An 11,595-nucleotide genomic window follows, 5' to 3' on the forward strand; every position below is an offset into this window, starting at 1 on the left:
CAGATGTATAATAGCTGTATGGCCCTAGGCAAGTCACTAAACCTCTGTTTATCAGTTTCCTCAATCAAAAAATGAGGACAATAAGAGGATTGTTGTGAGGATCAAATGAGATATTGGAAAAACACTTTGCACAAAGCCCAGCCCATAGTAGGGACTTTATAAATGCATATTCCTTTCCTTCCTTCCTTCCCACATGAGAGAATTCACCATCTCCCTTGGCCCTGGGGGGGTGCCCTGATGCCCTTGGGGTGAACCTTTGGGGTGCAACTTGGGTTGGCTCAGTAAAGGATGAGGTAGATTGGGGTGTTGTTTCCTTTTTTCTTCTCTCTTCTCTGTTCAGTGTTGGGTGCCATATTTTAGGAAGACATGCCACAAGCTGGCATGTCCTTGGAGTGGGGTAACCAAGATGATAGTAGATAATCTCAAGTTCATTTTATTTGGGAACTCATTGAAAGATTTGGGGCTTTTGATATTGGGGCAGAGAGGGGAGATATGATAACTCTTTTTCATGGGCCACATGTAAGAGAGATAGGTAATTCTTATTCCTGTGAAGGTTCCCATTCTGAACCTTATGGATCCAAGATCAGCTTCTGGGTTCAATTCCATTCCAAAGTTATTTTAGGGGATTAAAATCAAAGTAAGTATACCTGATATATTTCACAAATGAGAACCATTCCTCCTTTGGTATAGACCAAAAATTTCTTAGAGCTTCTTTGCCTCTCTTTTGGTCCCTACCCCCTTGAACCAGCACATTGCAGTGGGCAGGAGGAATCCTGTAGAAGAGAGTTGGAGTATCCTCCAAAGCTTTGTAACCTGAACCCTGTGAGGACAGGAGGAGCAGCGACAGGGAGGTGGAGGGGAGTAGTTTCAGGGAGTTCAGTCAAGTTTGTATGAGCCTGTTAGGTGCCTCTTCCACACCAGCCATCCTCATCACCACTTTCAAGTCTCTTCCTCTAATCACAGCAACTCATTCCAGGGAATGACGCCACCATACCCACATCTCAATCCTGAATCCTCTTAGGGGCCCTTTCCCTCTTGGACTGAGTCTGTTTCCCTTGTTATCCCAGGATTTTTGTTTAGGGAGCTAGGGATGGGAGGGAGAGGACACTGGGGAGGCTCATGGTGGGTGTGAGTGGTCTCAGTATATTAACAAGATTTGGGAGACCAGCCCATTTCTGGGGGCCTTGGTTCCCTTAAATAAATGCCTTCACTCGAACTGGGAAAAAATATATAACCAAGGAAGAATTGCACAGGGATGAAGAGAAAGGTGAAGTCAGAGAAATAAGATGATTGAAAACTCTGAACCATCTTTAATGTTCTATTGATGCCCTCACAGTGAGAAGAAAAGTAGAAGGTACATTGTAGGGCCCCTGTAGAGGACTTCTAGGGGAACAAGGACAAAAGGGGCACAAGTTGAGGGGATGGGTGATAACTGCATTTTTGCTGAAAGTAACCACATTCATAGATGAAGTATCAGTGTAGGAATGAGAAGAACATTGGCAGAACTGGAGCCAACAATTTTTACAACTTGACCAAGGGGTAGGAGGTGAGAATGAGGGTTGGGCTCAGCAATGGAGAGAAAGTTTGTTCTGGGACTTTTCAAAATTTTGGAGTCCATAGAATGGCCATTGCTGGGGAGATAATTTCAGTCAATCACCAAGCATTAAGTGCTTACTATATGTTTGTCACTGAACTGAGGCAAAAATACTGCAAGAATCTCACTATGGGAAAAACAAATATGCAGTTATGTTCAAACAAGCTGTCTACAGGATAAATGGGAAACAACAGAGGAGAGGCACCAGTATTCAGGAAGATTGGGAAAGGTTTCTTGTAGAAGGTAGGGTTTTAGTTTGAGGCTTGAAGGAATCAGGGAAGCCAGGAGGACAGCAGAAGAACAGGATCATCAGATCAAAGAATATGTCAGTGGGGTGTGGGGGGACAGGTATAAGGTAGGTGTGTGTAGGAGGGTAGGTTGTGAAGGGCTTTGAATGCCAAAAACAGGATTTTGTATTTGATTCTGGAGGAAATAAGGAACCAGTGGAATTTTTTGAGTGGGGGAGGTGAGTTTTAGAAAATCACTCTAGGGGTAGCTAGGTGGCATAGTGGATAGAGCATCAGCCCTGGAGTCAGGAGGACCCGAGTTCAAATTCATCCTCAGACATTTAATAATTACCTAGCTGTGTGACCTTGGGCAAGTCACTTAACCCCATTGCCTTACAAAAACCAAAAAAAAAAAAAAGAACATCACTTTAGTGGTGATTAGAGTGGGGAGAGACATTATGCAGGCAGACCCACCAACAGTTATTGCATTAATTCATCTATGAAGTGATAAGGTTCTGCATCAGGGAGAGAAGGGGGCAAATCAGAGATGGAAGCCACAGGCCTTGGAAGCAGATTGGATATGGGGGGGAGAGGGAATGAGTTTTGAGGGCTGCTTGAAGCCCAGGGATGGAATTATTAACATCCGCTAAAATTTCCTCTCTGAATAAAAGTCCTGCCCTATTTCCAGTTCTGAACCCTGGCTTTAAGAATAAGTCTATGTTTGCAAACAGCTTTGTTGTTTTCCTAAGTATGTGGCTTATGGGTCTCAGTTCCTCTCCTACAAAATGGGAGTGGGAATAGTGGTGGGGGTGGAACTGGAAAGATCTCTAAGGGATCTTCCAGCTTTGGCATCCTCCCCTTCTATGAAGAGTAGGAATGACTCCTCTCCCCCAAGCAGGGGAGGGCAGAGGCAGGAGGGTCTGGGATAGGAAGACCAGAGAACTCCAAGGACCCTCCTTGGCATTGGCTCTTACCCCCTCCCCAATAAAAAGCCTTTGTTCCAGTAGAATCTTCTTTGCCTGTTCTCACTAATTATAAGCCTTAGTCCAATTTCTTCTTTCTTTTGTAGTTTTCCTCCCTTCTTTGAATGCTGCTGTTGCCAGGCTGTGAGGCCCTTAGAAACCAAGGGGAAGGCAGTGAGAGAACAATGGGGCTCTGGAGGTGGGGCTGGAACATGGGGCCAGGTCTATCCTGAATAATTCAGTAAAAATGGAAGAATTTCAGTGAGGTTAGGCTAGGAAGACCTATCAGAATTCAGGAATTAATTACGTTGAACATCAAGTTCACATTTCTTGGCCTGTCTCAAGGTTCTCCAGGTTGGCTCCTGTCCAGTTTTATCTTGCATATAATCCCATTATTCTAGCCAAACTGGTCTCTACTCTGTCCCCTGAATACACCTTGCACTTTCTGAATCTTGTTGCCTCATTTTCTCTCTGCTTTAGAAGGCCCTCCTCTCCCCTTCTTTGCTTATTGAAATCTTATCCATCTTTAAGGTCCAACTGAAATCCACCCTCCTTTTACCAAATTAGCTGGTTGTGCCAGCTAAATTCTTCCTCCACCCCTCCCTCAGCCCTCTACATGTTAATTGATAGGAAATGTCTTCAAGACCTGAAGGAATGTCATTAAGGGTGGGATTTCAGGTACTCCGAATAGCTACCAGATGTTCAAGATGGCAGTCAGGAAAGCCAGTTAACTGGTTCCATTCCTAAACAAAGGTTCTCCACTCAAAGCTTTGTAGGCGGAAGGTTTCTTAGGGGACAACTAATCCAGCCCATTCATGAAAGAACTCATTAAATGATGTGTATTGGAGGTTACATGACTCCCAAGTGGCAGACCTAAGACTCTGCTCACCCCAAAGTCCTAGGCCAAAGTAGGTTTAGATTCCTTTCCCCAGGGAAAAGACAAATCCCAGCTCTCAGGACAAGGGGAGGGCAAAAGCCAGGCCATGGGGCACTCTAGACCCTGGGACTCATTCTTCCCTGGGCTGTGCCTGACCTGCCCAAGCCTAGGTGGTCTGAACAGGGAGAACTAGAAGGGCAGGGGGCCAGGGGAACAGAGTTGCCTTCCTATTTCTCCTGCATATAGCTTGCATGTACATATTTTGCTTATTGTCTCATTAGATTGTAAGCTCCTTGAAGACAGGAATTGCTTTTTAATTTTTTTATCCCCCGTCTGGAACATAGTCAGATCTTTAATAAAGGTTTACTGACTGTCACTTAGAAAGGCCAGCAGCTGCTACCACTGGATAAAGGTCCCGGGGATTCTATAGATCTCTTTTTCTGATTATCCAGTTCCATTCCCTCTTCATCTGCTCATCCTAGGGTGCCTCTCACCAACAGCACTGAGATGAACGCATAACTCAAACAAATTCATGTTTATTATTAATTTCCAGAGCAAGTTCAAAAGATTGCAGAAAGGGATAAAGGAGGTGGGGGAGAGAGTGAGGCCCTTCTTCAAGCCCCGTTGGGATCTACCATCTTCCCTTCCTTCAGGTCCTTCCCCTGCCTCAGTGATCACACCTCCCCCCTAACCTATTGGTAAAATAGTGGGGAGCAGGCTGGAAGGAGACATAAGTGTGCCTCAGAAACAGCAAGGGAAGACCAGGGAACCTTGGCTCACAAACCAGGTCTCTTGGAGCAGGGTCTGTGGGAAGCCCTTCTCCTGCTTGGGTCTTGACAGAGCTAAGCTTTTTTGTTGGCCCATTTGGCCATCTTGTTATTGATGGGCAGCTTGTAGAATTTGTCAGAACGCATATAGGCTGCGATCTTCTCCAGGGCCTTGGGTGGAACAAGGAAAAGAGAAAAGAATCAAACCCTAATCCCCACAGAGTGTGCATGCTCTCACCACACAATCATAAACACCCCCTATTGATCCAGCACTCTAGAATAGGTAGTATTAGCATTATTTCCATTTTACCGTTAAGACTGAGACTCAAAGGTGAAGCCCAAGGATTCAGTCTCCAAGTCAGATCAACTTTGTCCATCTCTCAGAAAAAAAATGACTAACACAAACCTTTACCTGCTCAAATTTCAAAATCCCCCCCAGAATAACTAGCCTCCCCTATCTCATGCAGACTACTGGGAGGCTACAGAACCCTAATTTAGAGAAAGGGGACATTCTGCGCAGGTTGTCCCCAGAGATAAGGATATTTATTGGCAACTGGCTCCCTTTTTTTTCTTTTCTTTTCTTTTTTTTTAAGTTTTTGCAAGGCAATGGGGTCAAGTGGCCTGCCCAAGGCCACACCTAGGCTGGACCCGAACTCAGGTACTCCCGACTCCAAGGCCAGTTTGATCCACTGTGCCACCTAGCCGCCCCAACTGGCTCCCTTCTGATCTTAGCATCCCAGGCTGAAAAAATGAGAAGGGAGTCTGCCATTGGAGGAAGGGAAAAGTTGAATCTTTACCTCAAAGCGGGTAAGGAAATCCTTCAGATTTGGAAATTCATCCAAACACTTGGATTCAAGCATTCGGTTCTGATCCAGGACATCATACGCGAGGAAGTCCACAAAAGTGATCTAAGATGGGAAAATGCCATAGATTGAAAGGACCTGACATTCCCAGGACCAAGGTCCTTCCCTTCCTTCCTTCCCCAGTTCCTACCTTTTCCCCTGCAAACCATGTCCGTTTTCCCAGATACTGAGAGTAGAGCTTCAGCTGCCCTGGCAGTTGCTCCAGGTACTCAGGTTTCAGTTTCTCCTGGATCAAAGGGAATAAAGAGTCACCACCCCTCACCATGTTGTTTTCCCCTCCTTGTCTTGTGTCTTTGATAAAGGTAAATTTGATAGGAAATTGCCTTTCAGTATTTTCATTATGAAACCAATTACAGGATTCTGGTAGAACATTCTCTTGGAGCAACTGAAGGAAGAATGACTTAGCAAAATGAATCTGGCAATGTGGGTGGTGCTTACTACTGGAGCAGAAAATGATGATGAGGTTCAAGGTGTGGAGCCCAGCCTTACTACTCTATATAAGAAGTTGGGAACTTTAAAGAAAAAAAATGTTCCCTTGACACACCACGATCAAGTCACTTAAGGCAGCTAGCATAGGAGTTATATGAATAGTCCAGGATTTGGAGACAGGAAGATCTGGGTTTGAAACTCTTATCATATATGTCCAAGTCATTGAGCACTTTCAGACTCATTTTCTTCAAAAGTAAAATGGGATTAATAACAGCACCTACCTCAAGGGTTGTTATGATGATCAAATGAGATAAGGTTCCAACTGTCAGATGAGCTTTGCACCATGATACTCTTAAAAAAAAGGCTACCCCATATTCTCTATTTTAAAATGCACCACCAGCCAGAGTAACTAATCTACCCCCATTCCATACAGACAGCTCATGTGGGCTGGGGAGAGTGTAGTAATAGTGTCTGGCATATAATAGGTGCTCAATAAATATTTGTTGACTTGGGGAACCCAGATTAGAAGAAAGGAGGCCTTAAAATGCTCTAAGATACTAGATACTACAATAGGGCCTCAATAAATGCTTGTTGCCTTGGGGAACCCAGAGTGGGGGGAACAAAGGACCTTAAATTGCAATATGATACTAGCTATTACAACTTCTCTGGGCTTCAGACCATTTTTTTTTCTTTTAAAATAAAATAACAACCTTTAAGGTCCCTCCCATCTTCAACTCTATGATCCTATGATGGAATGGCCACCTGGAAGGTGCTGGCTCCCAAGGAAAACAGACAGCTTACTGCCTAGTGGGGAGGTGGGGGTGGGGAACTTGGGCTAAGCAGACAGGCTCCAGGGCTGATGCTGATGAGATGTGAAATTGGGTCTCACAGAAGGACCTGGTTAGTGGGGATGAGTTGGACATCTAAACTGGATGGGGAGGGAAAAGGGGGATGGGAGAAGGGAAGGATGCCACTGGCTAAGACCTCCAAGGCAAGAGTCTGGAAGAACAAAAGGATAGGACTACTCCAATAGTGCAAAAAGGCCTGAATTCCAACCAAACTTTAAAGATGGGTTATAACTTTATAAGATTTTCCCATATTCTTTTAAATCCATGTCTTTCCTATAATTTAGAAAAACTAAAAAACCCTTAGATCCCCCTACTTCATCTTCTCCCCTGATATTGTGTGCTTATTTCCCAGAGAGAGGAAAATCATCAACTCCCAGCCCCTTCCTCAGTGGACCTAAGGGAAGAATCTGGATGAGACAATAGTTTTTTTTTTAAGATTTTTTTTTTGAAGGCAATGGGGTTAAGTGGTTTGCCCAAGGCCACACGGCTAGTTCATTATTAAGTGTCTGAGGTCGGATTTGAACCCAGGTACTCCTGACTCCAAGGCCGGTGCTCTATCCACTGCGCCACCTAGCCGCCCCAAAAATAGTTCTTATAGGAGCAAAGATGTAGGACAGAGAAAGTTAGCTGACATGAAGGGCTGATTCCCACCCATCCCAGGATCACCTTCTCCCCAATGATGAGGGAGCTGATGAAGCTTGAGTGTGGATCTGGACATCTTAGTTACCACAGAGTGATTTATCATCAGAACACCCAAGACCGATTCTTAGACAATTTCTAGTTTGGACCCCTGAAACACAGGGATCAGGGAGACAAATCCAGGAAGAAGGAAGACTTTTGGACTCACAAATTCTACTTTCTGTCTTCATCCTTAGTCTCTTCCCCCCTTTACAATCTATGTAGGAGGAACTCACAAAATCTGGACTGTAGGAGACCCGAACCAACTGCATACGGAAGTCCATGATCTGGTTCTCCATTAAGTCCACACGGATCTTCTCTTCCTCTGTCTCACCACCTGCAGATGGGCAGAAGGAGGACTCACCCTCATCATCTATCTCAACCTCAGAGATCCCGGGACTTCCTTTACTTCCCTTCTATTACAACTTACACATGTTGTGTTTTCGGGCAATGTAGCGCAAGATGGCATTGCTCTGGGTGATCTTATGATCCCCATCAATCAGGTATGGCAGCTGGAAGAAAATGGAGACAGGTCAGTTGAAGAGTCATTGCTGGTCCCTGGCAACTCTGCTCCTCTACAGGGCCACCCACCAAGCCCTGTCCAAGCCAAGGAAGAGAAAGACAAGATATTGCTACCTACATTAGGGAAGTCCAGGCCCAGCTTGAACTTCATGTCCAACCACTGGCTGCGGTCATAGTCAGGAGCTGTGGGGAAGAAAAAACCAGTAACCCCAGAACTCCCCAATGCTCTACCCCCTTTCACACTAAGACCCTACATGGAAAGGCAATGGAAAGCTCTCTAGGCCTGATAGAGGTCAAATAATGATAGAGATGCCAGGGTCCAATATACCCAACTTGTTCTGCTTGCAAAGTATCTTGGGAAAGATGGGTTAGACCATTTCAGTTGAGGGAATTATTAGCTTCAAATCACCTATATTTCAGCTCCTCCCTCTCCCCACAACTCCTTCCTGTTGCCTATGAGGGCCGGACTGGTTTGCAGATGAGAATACAGATTTAGAACTGGAAGGGGCAGGCCCTATAGTGGGTACACCAATGTTGGCATGGGGCCAGTGGGGCTAGTCATTAACCTGTACACCCAGCCGGAACCTCCTTCCAACACCCCTCCCCCTCCTGAGAAACCATTATCATCCCTGATGATAATGATCTCCTTAAGGTTTGAGCCTAGGTATTCCAGTCCCTCAAGTCTCTTCCCCCTGTCTTACCCATCTTCACCTAGACTCCATCTGAGAAGCTTCCACTAGGTCCAAGGAACCAGGGCAAAGGCAGAGGCTGTGACTCCACAGATCCAGGTTTCTAACCCTGGCCTTCTTGGCAGGCATCACAGATAAGGGCTGCTTTGTAAGGAGCCATTTTTAACTTGCACCCCTTTGCCAGTCTGAAGTTCCAGATGGACTTTGGCCTTTTTTCCTGGCCCCTTTGGGAGCGGTCCAGAGCTCCTTCTTAACTCCAGTTCAGACAAAGGGCTGGCAGGATCTGGCAGAGGCTGGCCCATTTCATTTCTGCCTTAACTCACCTTCCCCACAACTGTACAGCTTCTCTTCATAGTTGGAATCTGTGTACTCCAGGAGCAGCCGGATGGCATGGGCCAGCTGAGGAGGGGGTGGACAGTTCGGATGGGGGAGGGGTCACCGGCTTCCCTCTTTTGGCACCCCCCAACCCTCATTAGCTCCCATTTACCACTACTCTGAGGAGTGAGTTTGGGGGGGCCCTAACTTTTGTGGGTAGAGCAAAGAACCCCGAGTCCTGCACGATGCATGGTCTGCGTTCTTTAGTCTCTCCTCTAGGACTCCATCATCGTCTAAACGGCGAGTCCCCAAAAGTTTCGGGGGGGATTTTAAGCTGTTGGGGTGTGGTAAAAGTCTGTGCAGAGGGCCTGATAGCAAACTGGGGCCGGGAAGAGCTGAGGGTTAACAGAGAGGGAAAGGGCCAGGAGGGGGGGGTTCCTTTCACAGGCTAAGTGACCCCGAGAGGGAAGGAGCCCTTCCAAGCCAAGCGTGAGAGGGGGATGGGCAAGTTCGGAAGGAGTTCTGTGGGCGCTGCACCCCATCTCCTCCGATCCCCGAAACTGCGTGCTGCAGGAGCGGGGCGGGAAGGGTCCTTGTCCCGCCCCTCCCCGAGGCCCCCCACCGGGTCTGGAGGGACCGGGGGTCTGGGGGTGTCGGGGGAGGCGGCAGCAGCAGGAGGCCCCCCACCGGGTCTGGGGGTGTCGGGGGAGGCGGCAGCAGCAGGAGGCCCCGCACCGGGTTTGGGGGTGTCGGGGGAGGCAGCAGCAGCAGGAGGCCCCCCTGCACCCCCGGGCACGGGCAGGGTGGGGTCCCCTTCCCCCCCCGGGTAGGGAGAGCTCTCACCCCGCGGATGTCCCAGTAGCCCAAGATCATGGCCATGGCGTCAGCGGAGCGGATCGGGAACTGAACTCAGCGGGACTCGTCGCAATTTATCTCCGGTTCCAAGGGGGCAGGTCCGGGGGGCGGGCAGATCGGGGCTCCTCCCCCCTCCATCCCCAGCCTCCCGCTCCAAGCTCAAGGCCAAGGCCCGGGCCGCAGTCTGGGGGCGGGGCAGCGTGAGGAGCCCCAGACCCTTGCGGCACCCCGAGTTTCCTTCAGGGCCCAGATCGTGCCCGTTGGGGTGCCTCGGGTAAATGTTTGCACCACCTTGACCGTGAACCTGCAGTCGATCCGATCTGCTCCCAGGGCCGGGCTAGGCTGGGCTAGCCACGTCCTTCACTCCTAGGTGTTGCATCTTCGGCATCAGTCTACAAGCATGTTAAATGCATCAGACACTGTGTAAGGGCTTGGGATACCATGAAGAAAGGGGGGGAGGGGAGGGGACCCCCTCGAGGAGCTCACCTTTTTTTTAAATTGATATTTTATTTTTTCCAGTTACACGGTATGAAAGTTTTTCAACATTCATCTACAAGCATGGGCATATTTTTAAGTTACATAATTTCCTTCCACCCTCCCTTCCCACCGCCCCTCCCCTCAGTGGCACCAGTCTGGCGAATAGTGTTTATACACATTCGTGTTTAACATTTCTACAGATTAGTCAGTTTCTGCAGGAGGAATTAGGACTAAGGGCAAAGAAAGAAAACCATGCGAAAATGATTAAAAAGTGAATGGAGTGTTCATTCAGATTCCGTAGGTGTTTTGTTTTGTTTTGTTTTGTTTTGTTTTGTTTTGTTTTGTTTTGTTTTGTTTTGTTTTGACCTCCTCAGGACACGGATAGCATTGTCCATAACGTAGCAGGTCTCCTAGGGTTGTCCTAGCTCTCGGAACTTGGTCTCTCAGCTGCATCCATTCCCTGATCAAGGATCACCTTCTATTAGACCAACATGTAAACAAGGAAAGTGTGCACATATAGTGTAAATGAGAGGGCACTTCAGAGAGAAGGTAACAGCAGTGGAAGCCTCTTGCACAAATGGGGCTCGACCCGAGTCTTGAAGGAAGTAAAGGCCATGAGAATAACATTTGGGGGGGGGGGGTGGAAAGAGTCAGTAAAAAGTCAAGAAATGAGGAATTCAGTTATGGTGTGGGAGGAACAGCCAGAAGGCCAGAGTCGCTAAATCGTGGCATTTAGGGAGAGAAATAAAGTATAAAAAGACTGAAAGGGTAGGAAAGAGTTTTGAAAACCAAACAAAGGTTTGAAACAGGCATTTTTAGATAAAGAAATCAAATCAATTTTATATAGTCATGAAAATATGCTCAAAATTATTATTGATTAGAGAAATGCAAATTAAAACAACCTTGAAATATCATTTTAGACCTATCAGATTGGCTATAATGATTGAAGGGGGAAAAGTAAAAACTGTTGGAAGGAATGTGGATTATCTGATACTAGAGCTAATAAGGAACCAATGGACTTTACTGAGTAGGGGAGTGATATGATCAGAGCTCAGTTTAGGAAAATCACTTTGTCAAAGAGATTGGAGGATTGGGAGTAGAGGTGCAATGAAAATAGTCACAACTGAGTCAGACCTCCCTGTGTGATTCTTAGAATAAATTAGCCAGATGGGAATCCAAAGCCTTGTGCTGGAGGATTTCTTCAAATATCTTTGACAGCATAAAGATACCAATAGAGCTGCTGGGCAGTTAATAAGAGCTGGCATTTATAGGGATCTTTAAGTTCTGCAATGTATACTATCTCATTTGATCCTCAAGATAACCCTATGCATTGTTAAAGCTATTATTATCCCCCCCATTTTACAGATGAGGAGACTGAGGCTGAAAAAATGTTAAGGGACTTGCCCAGGGTTTGAGGTGAGATTCAAAGTCAGATCTCCCTGATTCTCAAGTCTGGTATCTCCCAAGGACATTATAGGAACAATAGTATCTA

The 11,595-nt window shown here is 46.7% G+C and overlaps 1 protein-coding gene across 1 annotated transcript; it reads right to left on the reverse strand.

Annotated features, from left to right (window-relative positions):
* Positions 1-4,180: 4,180 nt before the first annotated feature.
* LOC141488359 (glutathione S-transferase Mu 3-like) lies at positions 4,181-9,723 on the reverse strand. Its single transcript, XM_074188363.1, has 8 exons — positions 9,615-9,723; positions 8,780-8,855; positions 7,886-7,950; positions 7,676-7,757; positions 7,482-7,582; positions 5,421-5,516; positions 5,225-5,335; positions 4,181-4,598 (listed from the first exon to the last, which is right to left on the reverse strand). The coding sequence occupies exons 1-8, from the start codon at positions 9,648-9,650 to the stop codon at positions 4,503-4,505; spliced, it is 663 nt and encodes a 220-aa protein (XP_074044464.1). The 5' UTR covers positions 9,651-9,723; the 3' UTR covers positions 4,181-4,502.
* Positions 9,724-11,595: the final 1,872 nt, after the last annotated feature.

This window comes from Macrotis lagotis, chromosome 5, assembly GCF_037893015.1.
Source record: "Macrotis lagotis isolate mMagLag1 chromosome 5, bilby.v1.9.chrom.fasta, whole genome shotgun sequence".
Classification (NCBI taxonomy): domain Eukaryota; kingdom Metazoa; phylum Chordata; class Mammalia; order Peramelemorphia; family Peramelidae; genus Macrotis; species Macrotis lagotis.